At 48.8% G+C, this 25670-nt stretch overlaps 12 protein-coding genes across 12 annotated transcripts; 4 read left to right on the forward strand and 8 right to left on the reverse strand.

Moving 5' to 3' along the window:
* Positions 1 to 423: 423 nt before the first annotated feature.
* Positions 424 to 1527, reverse strand: PENARI_c007G06690 (HVA22/TB2/DP1 family protein; the record flags this gene model as incomplete). The annotated part of the gene is made up of 3 exons (XM_022630999.1): positions 424 to 1216; positions 1275 to 1424; positions 1499 to 1527. The coding sequence occupies 3 exons, from the start codon at positions 1525 to 1527 to the stop codon at positions 424 to 426; spliced, it is 972 nt and encodes a 323-aa protein (XP_022489071.1).
* Positions 1528 to 1978: 451 nt separating this feature from the next.
* PENARI_c007G05934 (NRDE family protein) lies at positions 1979 to 2947 on the forward strand (the record flags this gene model as incomplete). The annotated part of the gene is made up of 2 exons (XM_022630954.1): positions 1979 to 2044; positions 2090 to 2947. 2 exons carry the CDS (start codon positions 1979 to 1981, stop codon positions 2945 to 2947), a joined length of 924 nt encoding a protein of 307 aa, XP_022489362.1.
* Positions 2948 to 4462: 1515 nt separating this feature from the next.
* On the forward strand, positions 4463 to 6109 carry egl3 (putative extracellular endoglucanase/cellulase; the record flags this gene model as incomplete). The annotated part of the gene is made up of 4 exons (XM_022630694.1): positions 4463 to 4795; positions 4868 to 4932; positions 4984 to 5081; positions 5139 to 6109. The coding sequence occupies 4 exons, from the start codon at positions 4463 to 4465 to the stop codon at positions 6107 to 6109; spliced, it is 1467 nt and encodes a 488-aa protein (XP_022489038.1).
* A 774-nt stretch (positions 6110 to 6883) lies between these two features.
* Positions 6884 to 7765, reverse strand: PENARI_c007G11222 (phytanoyl-CoA dioxygenase family protein; the record flags this gene model as incomplete). The annotated part of the gene is made up of 1 exon (XM_022631206.1): positions 6884 to 7765. One exon carries the CDS (start codon positions 7763 to 7765, stop codon positions 6884 to 6886), a length of 882 nt encoding a protein of 293 aa, XP_022488968.1.
* Positions 7766 to 7992: 227 nt separating this feature from the next.
* On the reverse strand, positions 7993 to 8994 carry PENARI_c007G04239 (uncharacterized protein; the record flags this gene model as incomplete). Its single annotated transcript, XM_022630876.1, has 4 exons — positions 7993 to 8000; positions 8200 to 8339; positions 8668 to 8839; positions 8892 to 8994. 4 exons carry the CDS (start codon positions 8992 to 8994, stop codon positions 7993 to 7995), a joined length of 423 nt encoding a protein of 140 aa, XP_022489176.1.
* A 1612-nt stretch (positions 8995 to 10606) lies between these two features.
* On the reverse strand, positions 10607 to 12252 carry PENARI_c007G09784 (aldehyde dehydrogenase ALDH; the record flags this gene model as incomplete). Its single annotated transcript, XM_022631133.1, has 4 exons — positions 10607 to 10611; positions 10661 to 11830; positions 11878 to 12077; positions 12128 to 12252. The coding sequence occupies 4 exons, from the start codon at positions 12250 to 12252 to the stop codon at positions 10607 to 10609; spliced, it is 1500 nt and encodes a 499-aa protein (XP_022489394.1).
* Positions 12253 to 13274: 1022 nt separating this feature from the next.
* PENARI_c007G07670 (dihydrodipicolinate synthase family protein) lies at positions 13275 to 14165 on the forward strand (the record flags this gene model as incomplete). The annotated part of the gene is made up of 1 exon (XM_022631039.1): positions 13275 to 14165. The coding sequence occupies one exon, from the start codon at positions 13275 to 13277 to the stop codon at positions 14163 to 14165; it is 891 nt and encodes a 296-aa protein (XP_022489209.1).
* A 152-nt stretch (positions 14166 to 14317) lies between these two features.
* PENARI_c007G01936 (beta-glucosidase) lies at positions 14318 to 17045 on the reverse strand (the record flags this gene model as incomplete). The annotated part of the gene is made up of 4 exons (XM_022630761.1): positions 14318 to 14944; positions 15001 to 16270; positions 16320 to 16926; positions 16976 to 17045. The coding sequence occupies 4 exons, from the start codon at positions 17043 to 17045 to the stop codon at positions 14318 to 14320; spliced, it is 2574 nt and encodes an 857-aa protein (XP_022489100.1).
* A 319-nt stretch (positions 17046 to 17364) lies between these two features.
* PENARI_c007G08472 (transcription factor domain-containing protein) lies at positions 17365 to 18769 on the reverse strand (the record flags this gene model as incomplete). The annotated part of the gene is made up of 6 exons (XM_022631070.1): positions 17365 to 17370; positions 17540 to 17945; positions 18009 to 18254; positions 18308 to 18582; positions 18637 to 18663; positions 18722 to 18769. 6 exons carry the CDS (start codon positions 18767 to 18769, stop codon positions 17365 to 17367), a joined length of 1008 nt encoding a protein of 335 aa, XP_022489408.1.
* A 1247-nt stretch (positions 18770 to 20016) lies between these two features.
* Positions 20017 to 21570, forward strand: PENARI_c007G10770 (uncharacterized protein; the record flags this gene model as incomplete). Its single annotated transcript, XM_022631185.1, has 1 exon — positions 20017 to 21570. The coding sequence occupies one exon, from the start codon at positions 20017 to 20019 to the stop codon at positions 21568 to 21570; it is 1554 nt and encodes a 517-aa protein (XP_022489227.1).
* A 554-nt stretch (positions 21571 to 22124) lies between these two features.
* On the reverse strand, positions 22125 to 23441 carry PENARI_c007G01480 (DUF1996 and WSC domain-containing protein; the record flags this gene model as incomplete). Its single annotated transcript, XM_022630742.1, has 2 exons — positions 22125 to 23202; positions 23263 to 23441. 2 exons carry the CDS (start codon positions 23439 to 23441, stop codon positions 22125 to 22127), a joined length of 1257 nt encoding a protein of 418 aa, XP_022489000.1.
* A 906-nt stretch (positions 23442 to 24347) lies between these two features.
* Positions 24348 to 25206, reverse strand: PENARI_c007G06898 (glycoside hydrolase family 128 protein; the record flags this gene model as incomplete). Its single annotated transcript, XM_022631005.1, has 2 exons — positions 24348 to 24954; positions 25007 to 25206. 2 exons carry the CDS (start codon positions 25204 to 25206, stop codon positions 24348 to 24350), a joined length of 807 nt encoding a protein of 268 aa, XP_022489372.1.
* Between the last annotated feature and the right edge of the window lie 464 nt (positions 25207 to 25670).

Consider the following 25670-nt stretch of genomic DNA (forward strand, 5'->3'; position numbering starts at 1 on the left):
TTGCAGTCCTCGTTGGGACTAAATTAGGAGGTCTCTGGTTATCTTAGAGAGCAGAAAGTGGAAACCACATTTTGGGCCCGAATATGACGCAGGGGCACAGCAAAATGAATTCAGGCCCGAGAAACCTGGCAATGACATCGATAGGTTAGTCCAGTACAGTAGGACTAAAATGCATGGCGAGTGCAGCTGTCTCATACATTGGAGTACTCTTGAAAAACTCTACAGAAGAGCTATAGCTCAGATGTGTAGGACAACATGGAATCCGGATTCAGATCAAGTTCGATTCAATAACCGATATAGCAAGGTAAGCCATACAGGTCCTCCATTTTCCAGCTCAGCAAAAGCAAAATTTCAGGTTCTATTTTTGGTTTGCGGGGATCTACTCTATCCCTTAGAAAGGGCGAAACATCCCCAGAAGGCACATCAGGATCGATCATAGCCCGTTGCGCGCGAGCGAGCAATCTCGTCGATAGCCCGCGCGGCGAAATCACTACCGGAGGAGCCAGCGGAGTCCTGCTCGTTGCCGAACCAGCCCGATGTCCATCCGCCGCTGGTCTTTCGGGCCGTGCGACTACCCAGGTCCTCGTTTTCGACCACCTCGAAGGAGTTGTCGCTGCGGTTCTTACGTAGCGGCACGCCGTAGGCAAGGTCATCTGTCTCGGGAACATCCAGGTTGATGCTCTGCTCCTCACGGGTCAGGGTTGACCGGAGGTGATCCAACAGCTCGCGCTGCGAGGAAATGAAGTGCGCCTTCTCGGCTCCAGACATGGAAGACATCTGTCGCTGAAGCAGATTGCCGCTGGCGGACAGCTCCTCTTCCCGCGCTTCGCGAGTCTTGCCGGATGTTACCGAGCCCACGGCGGAGCTGAGAACTGAGTACCAGTCATTGTTGGCGGAAGCTCCGGCAGTGGGGATGTTGAAGCGCGACAAGAGGGACTGCGCGTAGGAAGCAGCATTTGGCTGGGGCGGTGTGGATGGACGCTGCGGGGGAAGACCGAGGACCTTCTCTCGGATCACATCGATCGCTTGGTAGAAGTACTGGAGTCCCAGGGCCTTGGCGCGCTCATGGGTGCGGCCGATGATGTCTTCGATCTCCCGCTCGTGGTGTGTCAAGAAGGGGTCCACGTAATCCTGGTATAGCAAGCGAGCCCCTTGCGTCTGGGGGAGAACGAGATAAGACAGGAAACATAGGCGAATCCAACTATAGAATGGGAACCTGGGGGTTATCCATAATCAGCTTGCGATCTCGGGATGGCTTGAAGTGGGGAATGTACCATCCGATGATAAATACTGTCCAGGATTCTGCTAGAAGAATGACGGAGAGCACCACCCAGTACATCAGCCATGGTGCGAGTTGTGAGGGGTCTGAGGTTCGGAGGGCTTTGTAGGAAGCAAAGACGGGGAAGAGGATCGTGATGACCGAGCTAGACGATAGATCTGCGTTAGCTTGCTGTCGGACCCATGTTTTTCGATGTGGACTTTTGAGGCATGCACTCACGACATCAAGTCCGCGAAAATTCCAAACATGGTGGGCGATGTATGAGGAACTGATGTGAGAGAAACTCCAGGAGAGAAATCACAGCTTTAATGGAGAAGCTGCACTATCGTTTTCAGCTCCACTGTCTCAGAGAACAGAGGACACAATAAAAACCGGGACTAGGAGAACAGGCAACAACAAAGACAGCGGCCGGCCGCTGAAAGATGGTGAGAGCCAAGGTGAAAAGCGCAAGAAGTGCAGGTGGAAACATTAAATGGATCACACTATGACGACTGCATGTCAGCTGGATAGACCCGGCACCACACATACATATTCGGCATTTCTTCTAGATCGGTATTTGCATTTGTCCTCCTATCCATGATTTATAAGTTCAACAATCTTTCATATCTATACTTTAATCCCAAAGGCCATCTCGAACTGTTGTGGTCCTAGTCCCCGTTCCCCGCTCTCCAGTCTCATTCTCTCCTCGCATTTGCAACAATGTGCATCGCATTAATCTCAACGGCGCATCCTGCATACTCATTGATTGTGATCAATAACAGAGATGTAATATCCCTTGCTAGAAACCTCGAGCCAAGCTGACTGATCTAGGAATTCCTGCATCGCCCTACGTCATCTCCGGACTGGTGGCCGGAACCCTCCTCGCATGTCCTCGGCTCACGCGACCTAGCCAGATCTACAAATGGAACCTGGATGGGCGTCACAAAGTATGGCAAAATTGCTATACTCACCAACTACCGCGAAGACAAGGCTAGCGAAGCCATCGGAGTCTACAGCCGTGGATTGATCGTCAACAGCTGGCTGACCGGACCAATACACAAGCAAGAAGCCACTCGGGAATTTGTTCGAGCCATCGCCGCCAGCTCCGAAGCCAAGCAAGTGGGTGGATTCAGCCTTGTATGTGGACACATTAACGAGCCGTTGGCTATCGTCTCCAACCGTTCGTCCGGCATGGATCATATCACATGGGTTGCCACAGAGAAGGACCAAACTCGTGGGCTCAGCAATACCAGTGTTGATGATAGGACCTGGCCAAAGATTCTAGATGGAGAGAGACTCATGGAGGCTGCAATTCAGGACCATGTGTCAAATCAAACAGAGGACGAGGATGCTTTGATTGAGCAATTACTACAGGTTCTCAGCACCGATACGTTGCCACGACTTTCACAGGGCGCAACTCTCGATACATATATTCAGCATCTGCGTGAGAGCATCTTCATCCCCGTCATCGGAGACACAAACCAGCGTGAGCAAGCTGCAGACACTCCAGCCAACGGATCTCTGGACCAGAATTATACGTCTGGGATATATGGAACACAGAAGCAGACTGTCCTCCTGGCACGACCAGACGGGCGAGTGCGATACTTTGAAAGGACGCTGTATGACAACGACGCTAAGGCTGTACCACTCGGACAAGGCGATAATTCATTTGAATTTATCATTCAGTAGCACTTAGAACTCAATATGATACCAGAAATGCACTTGGCAATATCCTGCCCCTTCACTTTTCAACTGAGAGCCAATCCTCTGTATAACACAAACACACGTGACATATGTTGCCCGTGACCTGGGTCATCACGTGTGCTGACAAAAAGAGCAAAACGCCCGTACGGCGGTCTGATTCAGTGAAGGCGGTCTAATACTGCCAGAAAAGGGGGGATATAATCCCGTTAAGAGATACTCTTTTCGCCCTACGGGGCATTTGGTCAAATGAAAATATACAGAGAAGATTAGCATGGCCCCTGCACTAAGGATGACACGCTCAATCAAAGAGAAGCTACCAATTTTTTTTTTTCCTTACGAAAGCTTTTTCGAGGTTATACACAACACGATACAGGAAGGCCGCCAGTGTCGAGGGCGCGGCCCGTGTTCGAATTCGACCGTGGCCAATTATTTTGCATATGCTTGCAGCTTTTATGGACTGCTAATCATTTTATGGACGGCTAATCATTTAAAACCGATGGATGGATGCTGGAATAATTGCTACAAACACAACTTTCTTTTTCTTTAATAGACAAGAAAATAAATATCTACCAAGAAGTGTGGTGGCTGTGGGGGTGACCTGCCTGCCTAGCCCTGGAGGTGCTTGTTTATCATCTCGTCCAACTTCGACCTCTCTCTTCCTCTCCGACAAGTCTCACTAGGCTGATGCGTTAATGTTAATGTATCTCAATTTGCCTCTCTTACCTGTTCGAAGAGGAACCTCCGAGTCTCTTTGGGCAAATTATGCCGGAGATCGCAACGGCCATATTAACCGCCCCGTCGTGTTTCACCTTGAGCAATCGCTCATTTACCCAGCGCCTCGATCTCGGCTGTCACCCCAAATCGGTATAGCCGATTCTAGAATGTATCAGATTAATATCGGTTTGATTACTTTTCTTTGACGGTGAGAGTGGTGCAAATTAACGTTCTGGAAACTAACCCTGACTGACTGCAGCCATTCATCTCCACCCCCGTTCCCATCATCGTATTAACGGCCAAGTCAGCATGCCAATTTCCGTTATACTGGATCTATCCTGAGCTAGATTGACCTATGCACTAGTCTAAACCGCTTCTGGCCGTTCGTGCTGGGACCTATGACCCCTGGGTAATGTGAACCATCGTCTTGTTTCTCCGGTGGCGGAGAAACCCTTCCTCATTCGGGTTATTCAGTATGGAGCTCAAGATTAGCCTCGACCGGGATACCGGTCATCACCAAGTCGAGGACCATCTGAGTGGCTGCATTGGAGGCCACAAACGGTGAGCCCACATTCATGCGTGAGATCCTATTAGTCTGCGCTAAGCGCAGTTTGACAACGCCGAGTACACATATGGGACCACAGGGCTATATAACAGACGGCCTCCGGGTTCTTGTCTGATGTTCATCCAAATTCCTCAAGACTGGTTTCTTGACATTCATTCTTTATTTCGCAATTTTACATTCTTTTTCGTCAAACTCGACAGTCATTCCCTTTTACATTCAAAATGAAGTTCACCAACCTTGTTCTGGCTGCCAGCGCCGCAAGTCTGGCCGCTGCCTATCCCCGTGCACGGGATGTTGTTCCTGCAAAGCAAAGTATCAAGAAGCGCAGCTCCGGCTTCACCTGGGTCGGTGTGAGCGAGTCTGGTGCTGAGTTCGGCCAGGGTAATGTCCCCGGTACCCTTGGCTCAGACTATACCTGGCCCGAGACCTCTCAGATCAAGATCCTGAGAGATGCCGGCATGAACATCTTCCGTGTCCCTTTCTTGATGGAGCGTCTTATCCCCTCCAGCATGACCAGCACTCCCGATTCGACTTACCTGGCTGCCTTGAAGACTGTAAGTTATACACGTTTGACGGGTCCGTTTGGTAAAGAGACAAGAGGAAACTCTAACAACTACGATCTATAGACTGTCAAGTTCATCACTGACAGCGGTGCCTATGCGGTCCTTGACCCCCACAACTACGGAAGATAGTGAGTTGCATCAGACTTGAAAGATGCTATATACTGACATTCAATTTCCAGCTCTGGCAGTGTCATTTCATCTACCGACAACTTCAAGGCTTTCTGGAAGACCGTCGCTACCGAGTTCGCTGACAACGAGAAGGTCATCTTCGACACCAGTAAGGAAATTAACTCTTTACAGACTTAGTGAATATACTAACGATCTTCTCGTATAGACAATGAGTACCACGACATGGACCAGACCCTCGTTCTGAACCTGAACCAGGCTGCCATCAACGGTATCCGTGCTGCCGGTGCCACCACACAGTACATCTTCGTCGAGGGTAACGCCTGGACTGGCGCCTGGTCGTGGACCAACAACAACGACAATCTGAGCGGCCTCACCGACCCTCAAGACAAGATCGTTTACGAGATGCACCAGTACCTTGACTCCGATAGCTCCGGTACCTCCGAGACCTGCGTCAGCAGCACTATCGGAAAGGAGCGCATCCAGGCTGCCACCGAGTGGCTGCAGACCAACAAGAAGAAGGGCTTCATCGGTGAGTTCGCCGGTGGCGTGAACAAGGACTGTGAGGCCGCTGTCGAGGGCATGCTCTCCTACATGTCCGAGAACAGCGACGTCTGGATGGGCGCCGAGTGGTGGTCTGCTGGTCCCTGGTGGCACAGCTACATGTACAGCTTGGAGCCTTCTGATGGCCCTGCTTACTCGACCTACCTGCCCATCCTCGAGAAGTACTTCGTATCCTCCGACTCTGGTTCTACCGCTTCTTCTTCTTCTTCTTCTTCTTCTTCTTCCTCCACCAAGACCGCCGCCCAGACCTCCACCACTACCGCCGCTGCCATCGAGGTCACCAACACCCCCAACGGCCAGGTCCAGGTCATCTCCAGCTCTGCTACCCCAGTCGAGTCCGTCTCCGCTCCCCCTACCACCGCTCCCGCTCCCACCACGATCACTTCCATCACCGTTGACCTTCCCGTACCCACCTCCGCCCCTACCACTCTTGTCAGCGTTACCTCCGCCGCCCAGACCACCTCTAGCGCCGCCTCATCCGCTTCTTCCTCTACCAGCGGAGGTGTCGTCAAGCAATACTACCAGTGCGGTGGCATCAACTACAGTGGCGCCACTACCTGCGAGAGCGGCTTCACCTGCGTCAAGCAGAACCCTTACTACCACCAGTGCGTTTAACGGGGATGACTCTTATATGAGCGTATAAGCGTACAGTCTAAAATCGGGGATGGCTTTTCGAATGGCGGCTTGGCAGATCTTCTTCTGGGTTGATCTTTATTTACTTTTATACTTTCTCTTCACTTCTTTTCTTCGATTCTACTATATAAATTCATTTGGACATTCACTTTATATATCATATCTTTAGTTCCCTGTATTCAGACGAACTTATTTAGCCAAGACGCCTCATGGGAACCCGGCGGGTATCTGGTGGGAGGTTGTTTGGGAAATTTGGGGTATAACGTTAGTTAGTGATAGGAAGTAAAACGCAGAGGCTGGAAGCCAAGATGTACCTCGGCCCATTGTGGGTGGGCAATCGCTAGGTGTCTATACTCGGCCATGATCAGGGGGTCATATAATCTGCGTTTAGAAGTTGAGGGAGTAAAGAGATGCAAGGATGCAAGGTTGATTTAAGAGTTCGGGAATGACAACCAGATCTAATCAGATGAAGATTGCGAGGTCGGCATAGCACCACTTTCCTAATCGGGACCACGGGGCGCCAAGAATTCCGTACATGAAACATAGCAAAGACGCGAGTTCAACCAGAGGCAGGGAGGGTCCTTGGCGAACCTGCCGAATTGATATAATGATCCACGGTGCCCTGGTAGGAGGACTGAAGAAGAAAGGACCGATCGCGACTATTCAACCAATGTGGAAAGAGCCAAATAACCACAGGCATTTGCAGTAAACAGCAATTTTGAGTAGAGATCTGACACATGTATACCTCGATAAATACTATGGCAACAAAGAAAAGTCATGGTCATGCGCACCCTGCAAATAATCGTAATCATCATCAACCCACTGCACGGCAGGCACCACACGCCCCCAATCAACCTTCCCCTCCAAACTCCGCGGCAATACAAACTTAAGCTCACTCCGATACCAGCTCGCAAACTGAATAGAAACAAGCATAACTCTCGGATCATCGGTCCGATTGGGCATCCCAGCATGCCACAACCTGAAATCCCGAATCATCAATGAACCCTTCGGCAACCCAGGCTGAATACCAGGACTAGTCCGCCTCCTCTCCTCTAACAAATTGGCCTTGATCTGCTTATGCTCAGTGGTTTGATCCAGCACAGATTGATCTGTGTCAGTATGACTACCCAGCCACACCTCGGTCGCTCCATTCTCAGGCGAGGTCTCGACAAGATTAACATTGACACAGTAGGCGAATGGCATACGCGGCATGTCAAAGTCAATATCGATATGTACTGGCTGTCTCTCTGTTGCTTTGAATGCCGTGTTGGCGCTGTAGAAGCGCATTGTTGGGTGTGGGCCGATCATGCTTTCGATTACGGATGTTGCGAAGGGGTTTGCGATTATATCCTCGAAGACGTAGTCTGGTGAGCAGACGGGCTCCTGTTGAATGTTGCCTGTTCCTTTGCCGAAATTTCTATGGGTCTCTGTGCGTGCGTAGAGGGTTTTTGCTTCGTCGACCATTCGCTCATTGAGCTTGTCTAGATGGGATGGGTTGATTGCGTTCTTGAGGACGACTATTCCATCGCGGTGGAGGGCTTCCAGGCATTTCTGCAGGTTGTGTGATCCGATCTTTCGAGTTACAAGCTCTTCGTCGGTTAACTCGATGAGCTTGATCTGGGGTTCTTGGGAAGCCATGACCTGAGGCTGATGAATCGATAGATAATGTATCTTCCTTCATAATATATGGACACATTTTTATATATATCCAAGCCCCTCTGGTGGTAGGAATGCAACGTTGCTTTCGGGACGACGTAGCACGTTTCCCCTCATCCAGTTACGACCCGACTGTTGAAGTTGCCTGTTTGGGTTAGTGTGGGGGGCATGGCCCAGACGATACAGGAGATCTTGGATATTTTGAGCATCTAGGTACCTTTCATATATGAAATCGCAATTTTTACCAGTATTAGCTGTGTCTTGTGTTACGATACTAGTTAGGCTCCAACAGGCTAATAGAACTTTGATTGATTGATTGATTGATTGATTGATTGATTGATAATGTGAAGGTGTTGTAGCAGACTGCGATGAGTTAGATGATGATTTTTATTTTGATAATATATCATTCGACTCACCATATGAGAAAGCAATGTTGCAAGTTGCCATAAACCCAGTCACGAGGTTGGTCTCAACAAATGGCTTGACAGGGACACCGTTGTCTTGTATGCCGAGGGCGATCATAGTTACCATAACAGCGGAGAGTATACTGATAAGGCTAGTAACCATTAGCTTGGGCAAGCACAAAAATGAAAAACTAACTCTTATATAATAGAGAGTAACTTATAACTTAGGGAGATTTGGTAATCATATACACTAGCAACAGAAATGTCCTACTAAACTAGTAAACATAAACTATAGAAAGGTGGTAGACGAAAGACCTCAAAAATGGCAATCACATTCTCCCCTTATATAAAACTTGAAACCCTGATTCTTTATTGCTAGCTATGAAGCATTGATGCATGCTACATATAGGAATCAAATTGACTGGAGTAAACCGAGTCATGAAACTTCAGGTATGATTCTTGACATCCACTTAAAGGCACGAGTCGGACTTGTTGTCACCACCGTCATGACATCCCTTAGAACATGTGTCTTTCACGTGAATAGACCCGTTGCTGCCGCCGTCGCAGTGGTAGAGGAAGTAATCATAGTTAACCGTCTTAGGATCGGTACCATATTCGTCGATAGCCTTCAGAATCTGCTGGTGGTAGTCGCCTATCTTAGGTTAACATGATTCAAGTAGAATGATTAAGGCATTAAATTTCACCTTTACCCATGAGGGTGAAAGAACAGTAGTCAAGGCCCTCTTGACAATTCTTTGCAACGGCCAGAGAGGCGAAAATGGTAAGGGCTGGGAGAATGAACTTCATATTGAAATTGCTGGTTTGGGTAAAAAACTGGATCTTTCGGGTAATTTGGATGATGAGGAGGCTGCTAGATGATAGAGAATAGCGAAGGGATTACTGCCCTCTTTATACCTTTTTCCGATGCTCTGGCGCAAAGTAGTGATGCGTCTTTTGATAGCTTCGGCACTCGTAATGACAACTATTTTCAGGCCCCCGGTCTGAAGTATGCGAAACCAATGGCAAATGTTTGGGTCTGTGAATTCTGGCCCACATTGATGCCGGATAGCATCATACAACTTGGGGGTTTTGCACTAAACTTGCCTGCGCCCCAATCCAACTAACCCCCTTTGACATCATGTTACTATGTTTGATACCGATGTTGGGTCTAAGAATCCTTATTGATCTGCAAATTGGAGATACAAAATGATCGTCGAAGTGGCGGAGACCCTAGAGCTCCACCAACGACCCAACAAGCTAGGCAGAATTCTTCGCCCCCGGACTTCACAGCCCCTAGGAATGGGTGGATCGATATGAAACCCCGAGCAGAAAGTACGTACGCTCTATGAAAAAAGCAAGATTTGATAAACAGACCCTGGTCGACCCATCCATCAGGCGGGCCGTAAAGGAACGGGTCCGACCGGCCCCCACGACCCTTACACGTAGGGGGCCGCGAAGGAATGCATTGCCCAAAGAAAGACACGAGGGATTCAAGGAAAGAAAGCCGAAGAGAAACTGACGGTCGTCATTTAAGCAGCCCTTCAAGTAAGACCCGTGTATGAATCGATACACACTGGTCGTCCACCTGGTGATATGGATTCCAGTTCAAATCCCATATCGCCTTGATCTTTATATAAACATTCCGAGTCAATGATTCTATTAGGATGGACTCCCTTTTTGTATCCTACATATTACGAGTAAAATACCTTGCGTTAGGACAACACCAGTCGCGCTACAATCGAGATGTTGCGGTCGAGAATCCGCAGAGTACGATATTATAGAAACTCACAGACAAGTGAGAGCCAAGACATCTTCTCAAGAGTTCGAGGCAGAGATAGAATCAAAGACAGAATCAGCCCAACAACATCAAAAACAATCGAGCAAGTAGCATGTCCAGTGATAGTATTGAGAGCCCCAGTAAATGCCAAGATGTGACTTGCCATAAGAAAAATGAGGAAGAGCAGCTGGCCTGTTCAGAACGACTCACGACAAAAATGCCAAGGTGGAGAGTGTTGATATGAACCAATTGGTTCTTTCTATAATTTGTAAACTAAATGCAGGATATGCAGATAATGGACGAATTTCTGTTGCTTTTATGGGGAGACGCAAACCCTATTTTTATAGCTTGATATATTGAATCTTTATGTTATCTATTTAGTATTAATTTACTAGTAAGGAATGAGCCAATTCAATGCTTGTTCTATCATTTCCCAGGCCGATGACCGATATGTTGGGCACACTCTGAGATCACAATTATAGGCGAGGCCGGGCGGAAACTATGAAGATTGGCACCTGTAAATGCCAATGCCAATCTAGTACATGAATGTAGGACTATCTCGAGGATTGAGGCGTAAAGGTTGTACGATATATACATGCTTGACTGCATTGAAACTGTCTCTATTAACACCGGTACATGGCCTCATTCTATCGTGCTATCCACATAATAAATCACATCAGTTTCATAATCTCGTACCCATGTTCACATGAACAGCCTTGACCTGGCTATAAGCCTCAAGACCAGCCTCGCCCAACTCTCGTCCAATACCACTCTGCTTCACACCACCGAATGGAATACGCGGGTCACAGTCCTGGCTACTGTTAATCCACACCATCCCAGACTCAATCTCTGCAGCGACGCGGTGAGCTCGCTCCAGATCGCGGGTGAAGACAGATGCGCCGAGGCCATAGGTGGTATCGTTAGCGCGGCGAATGACTTCTTCCTCGTCATCGAAGGGGAAGATAACCACAACAGGGCCGAAGACTTCTTCTTGGGCAATGCGCATCGAATCAGTGGCATTGACGACAACGGTGGGCTGGACGAAGTATCCATTCGCATTCTTTGCATCTGTAGGCTTATAGGAGGCACCGCCGGTGAGAATTGTGGCGCCCTCGCTCTTGGCAATTTCGAAGTAGGAGAGAATGCGGTCATACTGAGCACGTGTGACTTGGGGGCCTTGGAAGACGGACTCGTCCCACTGGTCACCGATCTTGACACTTCCAACTGCAGCTTTGTAGGCAGCAGTGAAGGTATCGAGGATATCACGGTGAACGAAGATGCGCGATGTGGCTGTGCAAATCTCACCCTTGTTGGACATGATACCGGCGTGCGACCACTTGACTGCTTGGTCCATGTCTGCGTCGGGGAAAACGAGCAGAGGGGACTTGCCACCGGTCTCGAGGGTGATGTTCTTAAGAGTGCCAGCAGCCATCTTCATAATTTCCCGAGCAGTCCCAGTTGATCCTGTGAATGCAACCTTGTCGACCAGTGGGTGCGATGCCAATGATGCGCCGGCTTCACGGCCGTATCCGTTGACGATGTTTACCACACCTGGAGGGAACCCAGCCTTCTTGATTAAGGTACCGAGAATCAGGGCGCTTAGGGGGGTTTGCTCGGCAGGTTTAAGAACAACTGTGTTTCCGCAAGCCAAAGCAGGGCCTAGCTTCCAGGTTGCCATCGACAAGGGGTAGTTCCAGGGGATGATTTGGCCGACAACGCCAATGGGCTGGCGGATTGTATAGGCGAACTTTTGTGGAGTTGTGTTGATGGTTTGGCCAAAAGTCTTATCGGCCCAGCCACTGTAGTAGCGGATTGTGGTAATTGCCTCTGTGAGGTCTTCATCGACAGCGACATGGTATGGTTTTCCTGAGTGGGAGTTAGCAAATTGCCAGGCTTATTCATATAATGCATACCATTATCCCATGCGTCAATAGAAGCCAACAATTCACGGTTTTCCTCCATAAGATCGGCCAATCGGCCCATGAGCTGACCCCGTTCTGTAGCGGGGAGCTGTTTCCACGAGGGGTGAACTAGGGCCGCTTTGGCTGCTTCCACGGCGCGGTTAACATCTGCGGCACTGGCAGCTTGGACAGTAGCAATAGGCTTGTCGGTGCTGGCGAGTCGATTAGTAAGGGGTTACCGTTGATGCATGGTATGACATACGCGGGATCAAGAGAGGTGATGGTTTGTCCTCCCGTTGCAGGGACAATTTCGTTGTTAATGAAGAGTCCAGTGGGCTGCTTGTAGCTGTGCCCATTGGGGGTGACAATATCGACAAAGAGATCCATTTTTACTCAAGGAACTGATCTCAAGGCGCGAAGTGTTTGATATAAGATCATTTGGGTCAGGCTATACCCGTTCTGGCATGTCCTTCCGACAGATCTCCGACTAATTAGGCAAGTGTTTCCTTATATAATCATTTTTATGCACTGACTTAGTTAACCAAGATGGTAGTAACGACAAGGTTGGAAAGGCTATAAAGAACCCTTGACAGTTTCACATTGTTGTTGCCAAATCGAAGGGAGCTTCCAACGTTGCAATAAACGAGAAATTGCCGAGATGTCATCTATGAAATTCTACCTGGGTTGGAAAGCTATATTCTCCTAGTTGACAGATGCGCTACCTGGCCAACGGAATGACTTCTAGTCCTATATCATGTATTAAGATCACAGTTCAATTCATTTGTTTTTGCTGTCTTGAGTAAATAAACGCTTAGTATAGTTCAAAGCGCAGTGATTGGCTCTTCATGATAACAGGCAGTAAGCTATTGATAGCAATTGTTTTGCCTGCCATTGCATACAGACTGATGGATGCTAACAACGGTCATGTGATGACAGGTGACTTACAATGCTCTATAAGGAGAGCCATCAAACAAAGAGATACTAACCTAGGAGGATATCTATAGAGGTTTCCTCGGAGTGGGGCTGTGGGCCCACAGCCGTCGCTTTAGGACCATTTGGTCGCGTCAATCGCGGGTTGTATGGAATTTATCCCAAATTATTGAAATGAGAGTAGGAAATATAGTGTGTGGTGTTCAATCAAGGCAAGTATTGAAGAAGATTACATTGCCAACACGAAAAAGAAGGTGGGATGAAATTGATAATGGTGGGTAACCCAAAAGGAAAGTGATTCCGACCGCCAAACCCTAATATCCGAGTATACATCCAAGGTAGATGGAAAGAGATTCCAACATCCCAACTATATCTAGATCACTACGTCTTCATCTAAACTCCTCTATCAAAATACCCCTCCCACCTCCAGACAAATAACCTTCCCCATTCCTGAACACCCCCTCTACACAACCTTCAAAATGGCATCCCTCGGCGGCATCATGGTGGCCCTTATCACCCCCTTCACAGACGATCGTACCAAAATCGACGAAGCCCGCCTCCAAACCCACATTGAGCACCTCGTCAACGCAGGTTGCCACGGCCTCGTACCAGGCGGCAGCACAGGCGAATTCACAACCCTAAGCCTAGCCGAGCGCAAGCAGTTAACAGAGCTGTGCGTAAAGTTCGCCGCAGGCCGCGTTCCTGTCATTGCCGGCACTGGTAGCACCTCGACTGATGAAGCCGTCGAGCTCTCCGTACACGCCGCCAAAGCCGGTGCCGCTGCTACAATGGTCGTCCCTCCCTTCTATGACCCCGTCAACCTGGAGCAGTTGCACGAGATGCTCAATGAGATCTACACTTCCTCCGGGCTGCCAATTGTCTTCTATAATATTCCCTCCGCCAGTGGCTTGACGCTTTCGCCTGCTGAGATCGCGGGGCTTTCTAAGGTTGGCGTGAAGTATCTGAAGGATACCTCTGGTAATGCGCCTGCGCTTACGGAGCTTATCTTTGGTCTTTCAGATCAGATTACTGCGTTCAACGGTTGGGATACATTGACATTCTATGGCCTTGCTGCTGGTGCGCCTGGTGGTGTTTGGGGTGCTGCGAACATTATTCCTGAGTTAGCGGTTGAGCTTTGGGATGCTGTTTCTGTTAAGGGGGATCTCAAGCGTGGACGCGAGATTTGGGCCAAGGCTTGGCCTATTTGCAAATTCTTGGAGTCGCATAACTATGCTGCTGCTGTTAAGACTGGTTGTGAGTTGATTGGGCAGCCTACTGGTGGTTTGCGCAAGCCTTTTTCTTTGCTTAGCCCTGATTTGACGGCTGAGCTTAAGCAATTGTTGCAAAATGCTGGTGTTAAGACTATTTAGGTTGGATTTGATGTTTAACTGTTTGGACGTTTAGATACGAATAACTTATGTGGCTTTCAGTGAACATTCGAGATCATCAATTCATGAATCCATAGTAATGTGATTTATTGAACAATTTCCAATTCCTATCTACTTGATCTATGCTCGTCATTCTAATTTCCGTTACCGTTGACATGCAGAGATGGAGCGTGCACACCAGGCCCAAACAAACCATTCCACTTCCTTGTACGGGTAACCTTGAAGGTCCCCGAGAGTGAGTTCAGATCGCCAGTCCCAACAACAATTACTGTATACGTTCCAGCTTCGCTAAGCCATGCAGAGTGACTCTCATCCCAGAAACTCGTGGCAAGAGCAAGTGGGATTGAGATTAAGATCTCTTGTTTCTCCCCATTTTCCAGTCTAATCTTCTTGAACCCTTTGAGCTCTCTGATTGGGCGTGCAACGCTGCTGTTGGAGGGAGGTGAGATATAGACCAGGGCAGTTTCCGCGCCACCGCATGCTCCAGTATTTTCTACTGAAACGGAAACTTCCAGCACTTCCTCCTTAACCTTGTTCAGGCTTTCCAGGGGTTGCGAGATGGAAATATCCGACAGACGGAAATTCGTGTACGAAAGACCGTACCCGAAGGGGAATAGGGGCTTCACTTTGGTCTTTTCGTAATACCGATAACCGACGTAGATATCCTCGCCGTACAATACTCGTCCTCTCTCTGAGCGGTAGGACAAGTAGCTTGGGTTCTGCTCGATAAACTCTGGGAAGGTGAGAGGTAACTTTCCAGACTGCAAGATGAAGTCAGTAAGTAGGAGCTTAAGACCCCAAGGCTTTGAATACTGACCGGGTTCACATCTCCAAAGATAACGTCCGCAATACCATTGCCTGTTTCATTTCCGCCATACCAAGCATGAAGTAATGCCTTGGTATCCCGAGCCCAGGGCATGCTTACAGGCGTACCGCTTTGCACGACTACCACAGCATTTGGCTGGACAGCGAGGACCTTTTCGACCAGCTCATCGGACAGTGGTGGAAGTCCCATGTGTGGACGGTCGAACCCTTCGCTTTCCCATTCCCCACTCAGTCCAACAAAGACTATGACCTGCTCAGCCGTCTTTGCCAGACTGACAGCCTCTTGGATAGAACGCTCTGCATCAATGCGTCGACATCCTCCAACTCTCACTCCTCCAGGTCCAAACGAGACGACTCCGTGCAATTTCAGATTAGAAGTTGGGGCAGTACCATAGTCGACAAGAATCTTGTATTGATGGTTTGCTTCAAGATATTTGGAGCCGCGCTCCTCTGGAGTGCCGATACCAAAGAATGACGTTCCCTGGCGCTGGGTGGTCTTGTTGTCAACTACCAACTCTCCGTCGATAAAGAGCTCTCCGGTGCCGGCGACCGTAAGACCGAAGTCATACATTCCACTTTCAGACGGTTCGAAGATACCTTCCATTGTAACGTAATAAAGATCCGAGTGGATCTCTGGGTGCTTGTAATCCATCAAAAATGCAGAACTGCTGGTCATGTGCAACTTGTCGACCGGATTTCTATCCTTTTTGGTGGAGGGATCAGTAAACACGCTGAATGTATACCCGGTGCGACCGTCTTCGGTCTTCAACTGAGAGCCAAGGAGGGGCAATTCCTTGTGACCGTAGACTCCCTGTGTGAAAGTAACACCTCCGGTGCAGCTGCTAGATATTCCTTCCAAGGGAGTGACTGCATAGTACCCTGGCAAGGCGGCAGAGCCCCCACCACAGTATGCCGCAATATTGGCATTTGGTCCGATCACAAGAGTCTTTTTAGCTGGGTCAAGAGGAAGGATGTGACCATCGTTCTTGAGCAAGACAATGGATTCGGAAGCTGCTCGGCGAAGCAGTGCTTGATCTTCAGGCAAATTACGTTGGACTTCGAGTGCGTTCTCGGGAATTCTTGAGCTAGCAGTTAGCTTTATCATCTCCAGCATCGAGCGGACCCGGTCATTGATAGTCCTCTCGGACACTTTATTTGATGTGATAGCATGGACTAAGCCCGGCCCCCGGAATCGAGTTGGGCCAGGCATCTCAAGATCCAGTCCGGCATTGACGGCTTCGGACACGCTGTAGGTTCCAAACCTGTTTCGGTCAGCGTTGAAAGCAATATAAAGTCTGGACGATGACACACCAATCGCTCATGATGAGACCTTTATAGTTCCATTCCTTTCGAACAACATTTTGCAGCAAATCCGGGCTTTCACTCGCATGGCATCCGTTGACCTTATTGTATGAAGTCATCAAAGCACCAGGATTGGCACCGATAATCGCTAGTTGGAAAGGGAGCAGATAGATCTCCCTCAATGCTCGCTCGGTCACGAGCGCGCTAACCGCAACTCGTTCGTGCTCCTGGTCATTGCAGACGAGGTGCTTTGGTGTCGGAATAATATTCTCAGTCTGGACTCCCAAGCAGTAACTGGCCGCCAAGGAGCCAGAAAGGACAGGATCCTCCGAGAAAGACTCAAAACCACGTCCCCCTAGTGGCCCTCGTTGGATATTTATAGTCGGACCCAAAAGGACGTGTGCCCCCTTCGCCTTGCATTCGGCACCAAGAAGCTTTCCAAGAGAAAATATAAGGTCTGTGTCAAATGAAGCACCTAGCGCGGTGGCACAAGGAAGACAAGCCGCTGGAACACCATTAAAAAAGCGAGTCCCTCGAACACCGTTTGGTCCATCTGACATTCGAATTTGAGGGATCCCCAGTCGCGGGATTGCTGCTGTGTGCCAGCCATCGACCCCTGCTCTTGAGGTTAGCAGTGCAATGCTCTCGAAGTGAAAGTCACAAACCTGATAGAAGGGAGACTTTTTCGTTTAGGGAAAGCTCCTCGAGCGCATATTCAATGTCAATGTCTGACATCTTGGCGAAAGTGATAAATTGTATAGAGATATTTCGAACACGAAAGCAATTGGACTTTTTTGCGAGCGGAACTCATTCTTATGTTAAAAAGGAATGTCAGTTCAAGCAGAGATCGTATGTAGGATTCGATAAATTTGTAATCGGATAATCTCCGGAACACAAGTAAGCCGCCAAGGTCGTCCACGGGTGCATCGCGGAGTATCGGGCTTGGACACTTGAGTGGAGACTCCATCGGGCTAATTGGTTTTGCTTGCCACTCACGAGACATTTGAGTGCCGACGTGAGACACCTCTGCGCTTTAATGATTGTACAGATCAGCCTAAAGCTATGAGCTCTGTTAGGCCGCGCGTTTTGTGGAACTGCTCCGTACGCTTTGAGCAGGCTACTGGTTCAAATAGAGTTATGAAGACTTTATACCACAATTAGCTGGTTTAGTAGCACTACGAGGCTCTAGCATTCATGAGCGTTTGCAAAATGTCCAACATCTCATGTACGTCACTCGACTCGTCCTTCCAAAACTTCAGCATCTTAGCCACATCAAAAATTGTCTCTTCCCAGCCTAGAGGCAACAGATGCACAAGATTTGTACACCGCTCAGCAGCAAGGAGAACTAGTGCGCTTCGTGTACACGACCGGAGCATAAGCCATGTTCCATGGTGACGGTGATAAAAGCCTGACTGATTCTGCTGGATTCTGTCCACGCAGACCTTCAGCCCCTTTCGAAGAAAAACATCACTGCTTGCATGAACACGGCCATAGATTGCCTCCACTAGGAAGTGCCAGTACATTGTCTCTTGACAGTCCAGGAAGTGTCCACGGAGGATAAATCGAAAAGGCTCGTATTGGTCTGTGTTTGGAGTTTCAACATCGAGAGCTAAGGCTTCAGGCAGAGAGCGGAACCTGGAAGTTCGAAGGCATTAGTAAATCTTGACATTTTCTTTCTTGTCGAGGATTTGTGCGTACCATGCATCTTTCTGCTCCTCAAAATCAAGGATTGCATATACCATGGTCGATTCTGAGATTGCCGTGTCGGGTCGATAGAGGTATCCCAAGATGCGATTTTCCAATCTGCGCAAGGCAATCTCAGCCAGGTAGAAGTACCATGCTGCCTCGTCTTTAGTTTTCAGTCCGTCTGGTGGCGAAGGAAAGAATGTTGGGTAGCTGAGATCCAAGACGTTCTTTTGAAGGTTTAGCTCTAGTCGAAGTTCTCTATTGGAAAAGTCAAAAGGTCAGATCAACCGGTCTGCAGCGAGGTAACTTACAACTCAGACTTGAAGCAAGTCCAGTAAATTCTCTGCTTAGTGTTCCATTCATCTTCGTAGCGGCTGTCGTTTGTGCTTTGGGTGGAAAACCCCTGGCAGCAGGCTAATGCCTGTACAAACATCCTCCAGGCACCGACCGGTCGCAATGTCGCCATTAGATAGACACCGGCCAAGAAAAAGCACTGTGCTTCTATCGCGCCATTTCTGCAAAGGAGCATGCCCATTCGCTTTTGTGCAGCGAGGAAGTACGCCTCAGCCTGTAGGAACCCCTTCGACTGACGAAAAGAACTGGAGGACACACCCGGCTCAGTTTTGACAAATGGACTTACAATCGAGCCATGGGCATATAAAAGAAGCTTTTGTTCAGTAAGCTAAATGTGGGACCGAACTTTTGAGAGGCCGAAGGGAACTTACTAGTAGACAAGATGTGGCATCCCAGCCGATACCATTGAACCTAACCATCTTGACGTATTCTCTTACATCTTCCTCTTTTAGAGTTGGATTGAAGATGTGCACATCGTCGAAGAATCTTCGAAGAAGGCTATCAGCCGCTTGAAGATCGAGATCAACAGATATTGGTAGTTCCGGCTGAGCTTTGTCTTCGTCAGGCCGAGATAGCAAACAAATTCGCTGGTCAATTTGATTGTCGAACACAGGCCATTTCAAAACCTCCTCTATATTAATAAAGGATGGTTTCCACTCAGTTTGCTGGTCAATGACAGACGATCCGATGCTGAAAGAGATAGGCGACGTGGAAGAAATGCTGTTAGACGGAGCCACCGGTGGTTCATTGGATTTGGATTGGATCAGAGATTCTAGATCATCTATGCGCTTCAAAATCGCTAGACTCGCGGAATCAAATCTGTGGCCTCGGTCAGGTCCGAATCTCTGCCAGCTTTTTCGAGACACTCACGTCGAAGGATCTATCTGCTGATAGCTACATTCCGCCCCAAGACGGACACACGATGCGCACGCGGGTCGGGTATTGTCGCATTTAGTCCGTCGAAGGCGACATGTATGACATGCCTGTGTAGCTCGTTTTCGCGGATATGTCCCGGCAGCACGAGGATGTTTTCTCTTTTGACTCGCCTTGCCAGGAGGGGATTCTCCTTCGGAAGGGGACTCCGATTGGTTCTTGGACAGATAAACCGTCCCCATCAGGTTGAAGAGCAGTCTCTTGACTGGCAGATTGAGGCCTAGAGAAGAGACGAGCTGAATTAAGTATTGCGCGGAGTTTCGGAAACCCAGGGGTTTTTCTACGCTGGTTCGGTTGTAGTGCGCAACTGAGTTTTCCGCTCTCCAAAGCCCCAGTCAACATGGGGACATTCGATTCGCCATGGTGCGCTTTGTCCCTTCCCCGGACTACAGACTCTGGGGATACCACTGCGGGGGTTTCTCTCGCTTGGGGGATGAGGCTAAGCCTGACATGTTCGATCCGAAGCGGTTAGCCGGTCTGTGCAATAACGCCACACTGCGTGAGATTTGGGTTGCCCCCCCCCCTTAGGCAGTGGAAAATGAAGGACTATTCGGGCTGGAGCTTCCTCGCCTCGTCAAGTCTTTATTGCGGAATCACGGAGGTCTCTGATGGAAAAAAAATAATATATCAGGGACTTGACCACGACAATTCCAGACCTCTGCGGCATTCAAATCAGCTTTCTGTCTGACGCATCTGACAACCAACATAGCCATCAGAATAGGAACGAGTCAGGATGAGCGACAAAGACAACAAGACAACCGCCGAGGTTCATGATGTTCACAACAACCCTGGAGAGTGGAGCCTTGCAAGCGTTCTACCCGATACCGGCACGCCCTGGTATAAGCAGCGTCATCTTCTGCTTCTCAATCTCGGGATGATTATTCCCTACCTATCCTCGACCACCAACGGCTATGATGGATCCATGCTCAATGGCCTTCAGTCAATGAGTCAGTGGCAGCACTTCTTCGGCTCGCCGACCGGAACCCGTTTGGGCTCACTTTCCAATGGTGTCATCTTTGGTCAGATTCTCGCTTTCCCCGTTGCTCCTTGGTTATGTGACCACACAGGTCGCCGCTTCCCGATTTTCATCGGATCGGCTCTCCTGGTCGTTGGTGCTGTTCTTCAGTGTGCCGCCCAGAACTATGCCATGTTCTTGGCCTCCCGCATGGTTATTGGCTTCGGAGGCCTGATTGCAGTTGAAGCATCCCCGATGTTGGTCAGCGAACTGGCATATCCGACCCACCGGTCTGTTCTAGTTGGGTATTATAACAACTTGTGGTACCTCGGGGCCTTGCTTGCTGCATGGGTCACATATGGAACCTATTTCATGGGACCCGATGCTTCCTGGGCCTGGCGCATTCCCTCGCTGCTGCAAGGACTTTTTCCTTTGGTGCAAGTGATTTTCATCTATCTGCTTCCAGAATCGCCGCGGTATCTTGTGCAGAAAGACCGATATGATGAAGCCCGAAAGGTACTCACTAAGTACCACGCCGGCGGAGATGAGAACTCTTCGCTTGTCGACTTCGAGATGAAGGAAATCATCTTGCAGATCCAGACCGCCAAAAGTGTGTCGTCAACCGGATATCGCGAGTTCCTTAGCACTCGAGGTAACATGCACCGCCTGTTTATCATCATCGCAGTACCGTGCATGATGCAGCTTTCCGGTAATGGCCTCATCGCCTACTACCTTCATCTCATTTTGAACTCGATCGGCTTCACCTCGGACCCACAGCAGCTCCGTATCAATGGTGGCCTGACAGTTTTCAACTTGGGAGTTTCCGTCATCCTAGCTTCATTTATGGAAATTGTTGGTCGGCGACGCCTGTTCCTATTCTCGACAGTAGGCATGTTATGCTGTTATGTGATCTGGACAATCCTCTCTGCAGTAAACGAACAGAGGGGCTTCCACGATACCTCCCTTGGTACCGGAGTCATCGTTATGATTTTCATGTATCAGCTGTTCTACAACGCCGGTCTCAATGGGCCACCATGGGTCTATGTTACCGAAGTCCTTCCCACCCACCTCCGTGCCAAGGGCACGAACATCATGCAGATTGCATCGACGTGTGTTATTCTGTTCAATGGATACGCCAACCCCGTGGCTATGGATGCAATCAGCTGGAAATACTACATCGTTTACTGCTGTGTGATTGCTGTTGAAATTGCTCTCGTCTACTTTGGATTCCCCGAAACCAAGGGGCACAGTTTGGAAGAAGTTGCGTTGATCTTTGATGGAGAAGAAGCATTCGGTGAGGTCTCTGAGAAACAGACCCCAGCTGAAGTTTAGGCTGCGTGATAGTACCTGAGATGGCAGTCTGCTTATTGCAAATCAGTGGTTACGGATGTGGACCTTGATCACAACTTGATACTCCGGACCTCCAAATTAGGTTGACTCTACCAATATCCAATCAGAGTTGTATAATCTTTCCACAACATTGCTTAGCGATGTAGAGCTGTGACCGACAACTGCAAAGGTCTGTACCTAGAAGACATAGGATGGAATTCTGCTAGTGCGTGCATAGTCTCTCCCTTTATGAAGGTACTCCACTTATGTACTAATTAAGAAAGCAGGGTAAATGTAATGATTGTTAGAGCCGGATTCGGGAAATATAAAGCGAGCATAAGAGCGGAATTCGGCCCCGATTTTGATTATTTCCCGGGGCTAGTGGGCAAGCCCATCCTTGAAACAGAAAATAAACCACTCTACCTGAAAATGGGTCTAGGAGCTTAAGCCTTTGAGAAAATCAACCAAAAAGCATAAATTCCGCGACACTGACTACATCTGGCTACTATTCTTCCCCTATATACCCCTCTCCTGGAAATAACCACATATGCAGCCCCCTAGTGAGGAACCACGGGGTATTGCAAATTCTGACAGTTGCCCGTGCATTGCTGGTAAAGTCCGATGAAGCCATAACCCCCGCAGTTTTGACTAGGGTTGCCGCTGCAGGGATAAAGACAATTTCCCATAGGCGTAACAGAAGGCTTCTTGGCAGGGTCAATGCTATTGCCACAGTAGCACTCCCGAGAGTTCTCAAGGCCGGCAATTGTATACCCTGCAACTTTGCAATTCGAAATGCACTTTTCGACCGTCATGTCGGCGCCCGCCGAGCTGGAGCCACTAAGGATCCTTACGCCCCCTGCATTGTCGACCGCGCAGCCAATCCATTCCCAGCCCAGCTCACCGGTAACATCGGTATAGTAATGCTGCGGCGACCCAATTTGTGTGGGTGCTCCACAGCCAGTCCTGACTGTCGCGTCATTGGGACCTGGTTGGATAGGATTGCAGCCCGGTAGAGCAGTCAGCCATCCACCAACTTGTTCATCGATCGATGGTTCCAACAGGCATCCATCCGCGACAGTGTCCGGATAGAGATGGATTGGCGAGCATTCAGTGATATCTCCACCGCCATCGTTGCATGTGTCAATAGCTTCTTGGAGGACTGAAATATCCCACCCGTTGACAAAGTCGCCATGGAGCCCGTATCCGGTGGGGTCACCGAAAGAAAAGACGAACGGTTGGCTGTTGCCATACCACATGTCTGCAAAGTGCTCGGTATGCCATGTAATTTCGTAGAAAATAGAGACAATACGCACTGGGTGCGACGCCGGACATGGGCCATTGTCATATGTTTGATTAGGATAAGCCACATGGGACTTGTGGTCCGGGCTGTCCAAATTCACTCCATCCCAGCAGGATGGGAAGTAGACCTGGGCGCGAAGGCCGTTGGGGCAGTTAGTCTTTGGAAATCCGTTTGTTTGGGGGGTCGCTGGACCGTCATAATTGAGACAGGCGAAACTTCTCGCGTCGGCTTCGATGGTGTCCTTGTACTGGCGGTCGAATGGGCTGCCTGCAATCATGCGAAACCCGGCTGGCGGTGCCACAATTTTCCCGTCCGTAGTTGGATCAGGGCGTTGCCTAAATTTGCAAGTGTGAGTGGCTATGGCTGTTGACTAACGATGACCTAGAAACCCTTACTCGTAGTATATTAAAGCTCCACCGTTCTGCGGGACTTGGATGAAGCTTCCATTCTGAGCATGGTAGTAGAGGGCAGCGACCCAGTAGTTGGATTTGTCCTCAATTGCAGAGCAAGAGTTGCACTGCGATTTCTGGGTCATTTCGTAGTTCATGGTAAACCCAAAGCCAGATCCACCCATGATGGTATGAACATGATTGGAGGCTACCCCAGGTGAGATGAGTGGATCTGCTCTCTCAATTACCAGAGGTGTACTGCATGGCACCTTGAAGAATGCAAGTGTGGGACTGAGATATATCAGCAAGGATGGGATATAACTCGTATAAGCTCGCATTTTCATCATTGCTCTGGTGGCTCTCTTTCCTTAACATAAACTTCGGACAGTCTTCTCTCATCGTGGCAGCTTGAACTCCTTTTATTCCCAATATTCTTGGCTGTGAGTTGTTCGTTCCGTTAGCACAAATCTAGGTCAGGGTCTCTCTACGCTTCGGCATACAAGAACGTATGCACGGTGAAGCGAGACCTAGTTACTATCTCCGAGACTCCGCATAATACATAGAATTCAGGGGGCAAGTTTCAAAAGATTGCTCAGTTGACAGGCTCGGGCATTAGTTGAGATTCCTGCCTTGTTACATTGCGTAGCACACGGTGCGAGAACCCTTGCCAAGACTAGTATAGTGCTGAAGAACCCCGCATAAATACGGCAGTAGATTGAATAGTTATATTAAACATGCATACTTTGCGGGGTCAGCCTGCAGTATTTTCGCTAAGATTAAAGGGTCTATAGTAGAAGGGAGGGGTCCGTTGCCACAATTGTCGGGCCACATACGGTTCTCAGAGAAGAATCTAGGACTGTGGGCTACATTTTAATGACAGCATGAAACGAAAAAACAGGATACCTCAAAGTATTAGCGTAGTTACTGGATAATGACATTGGTATATTCCAGCTGGTTTCAGCTGACTATTGTAAAGACTTGGTCAAAGTCAACGCTGAGCTGCCCATACTGAATGTAGTTCAATTCAATCTGACACACCCTAGTAGATATGTCTACTTTGCCTCCTAGTCATATGTAACATGATAGAAGACTCAGATACTTGCGTAGCTGCTTCCCAAATCTGACAGTGCAGTTCCATCCGCATTGATGAGATATTGAGGGAAGGCACCGAAATAAGCATACCTCTCCACGTAGCCCTGCGAGTCCAGCCAAGGAAGAGCCTGCTCCAAAAATGCGATCTGCTGCTGCTCGCTTCCATAGCACTCAAACTCCGTAATCCAGATCGGGAGACCCAAAACATCATGCGCGTTTGTCACATTACCTTCGAACCAGACAGCACCGTTCTGGCCATCAGGAGTAACACAATCCTGGTAATAATGAATAGCTGCAAAGTCCAAGTGACAACCGGTGCAATTTCCCAAGAAGTATTCAGTCCATGTAGCGGTATTATAAGAGCCGCCAGACGATGAGCCAACGTTATTCCACAGCACACTGGGAGATCCGATTCGCACGGTGCCAGCAAAGGGCTGCATGTACGTGAGATACCCAGCAGCGGCCTTCTCGGGAATGATATTGGATGAAGCATCATAAGTCAAATCAGGCTCGTTGAATCCAAGGATGTTGACTGTTCCAGGAGTTTGCACAGCAGCCGTCCAGTCTGGATCGGCACCGCTGGGCAATCCCCATAACATAGGAACACTGATGAATGGGTCAATAAAACATAGCTTTTAACTTGATGGGTTCGACTCACAACTCGAATGATGAGTCCAGGTTCCAGGATGGATATCCCCAGTCATAGGCCCATGATACCTTCGTGTGTCCCTTAAAAAGGTTGGCATACACGGCGTTTCCAGAAGGGTTATTGTTGTTGTACGCAATGCCTCTCTTTGCAGCAAGACCGTTTGCTTCAGGGAGAAGGAAAATAGCCAGGAGAAGATAGGTATAAGTCATTGCTATTAATTGAGGCGGAGATTATCGTGGTAGGACTTGCGACCTGTCCTGAACATAGGCAATGCAATATTTTGGCAATTGCATGTAAGGACAGAGGAGAGTCCCCCTAGGTCATATAGAGGTCTTTGTTTGTCTACAATACGCTCTACTACGAGCCTCGCAATCTTTCCTTGTGCTACCCAATTATTGCCAATAGCCGTAATCATGCTCCGGCTATTTGATTGCTTTTCACCGATGGTTTCATTTACATTAGTTCCCCTTGTACGACTGAAATTAGGCATGATACTACGCTATAATCCCAGTTCAAAGGAGACGTCAGGGTATAAGACGCGGAATTTCGGATTTTATTCGAAGCTCAATTAAGACCAAATCCCAAATTTCTCCAAACATCTGCTTGTTTGAACTCGATGAGCTGACTTCCGGGAGAACGAGGTTTACAATTGGATAAACTTCCTTCACGGATC

Source organism: Penicillium arizonense (genome assembly GCF_001773325.1).
Source record: "Penicillium arizonense strain CBS 141311 chromosome Unknown PENARI_contig007, whole genome shotgun sequence".
Lineage (NCBI taxonomy): Eukaryota > Fungi > Ascomycota > Eurotiomycetes > Eurotiales > Aspergillaceae > Penicillium > Penicillium arizonense.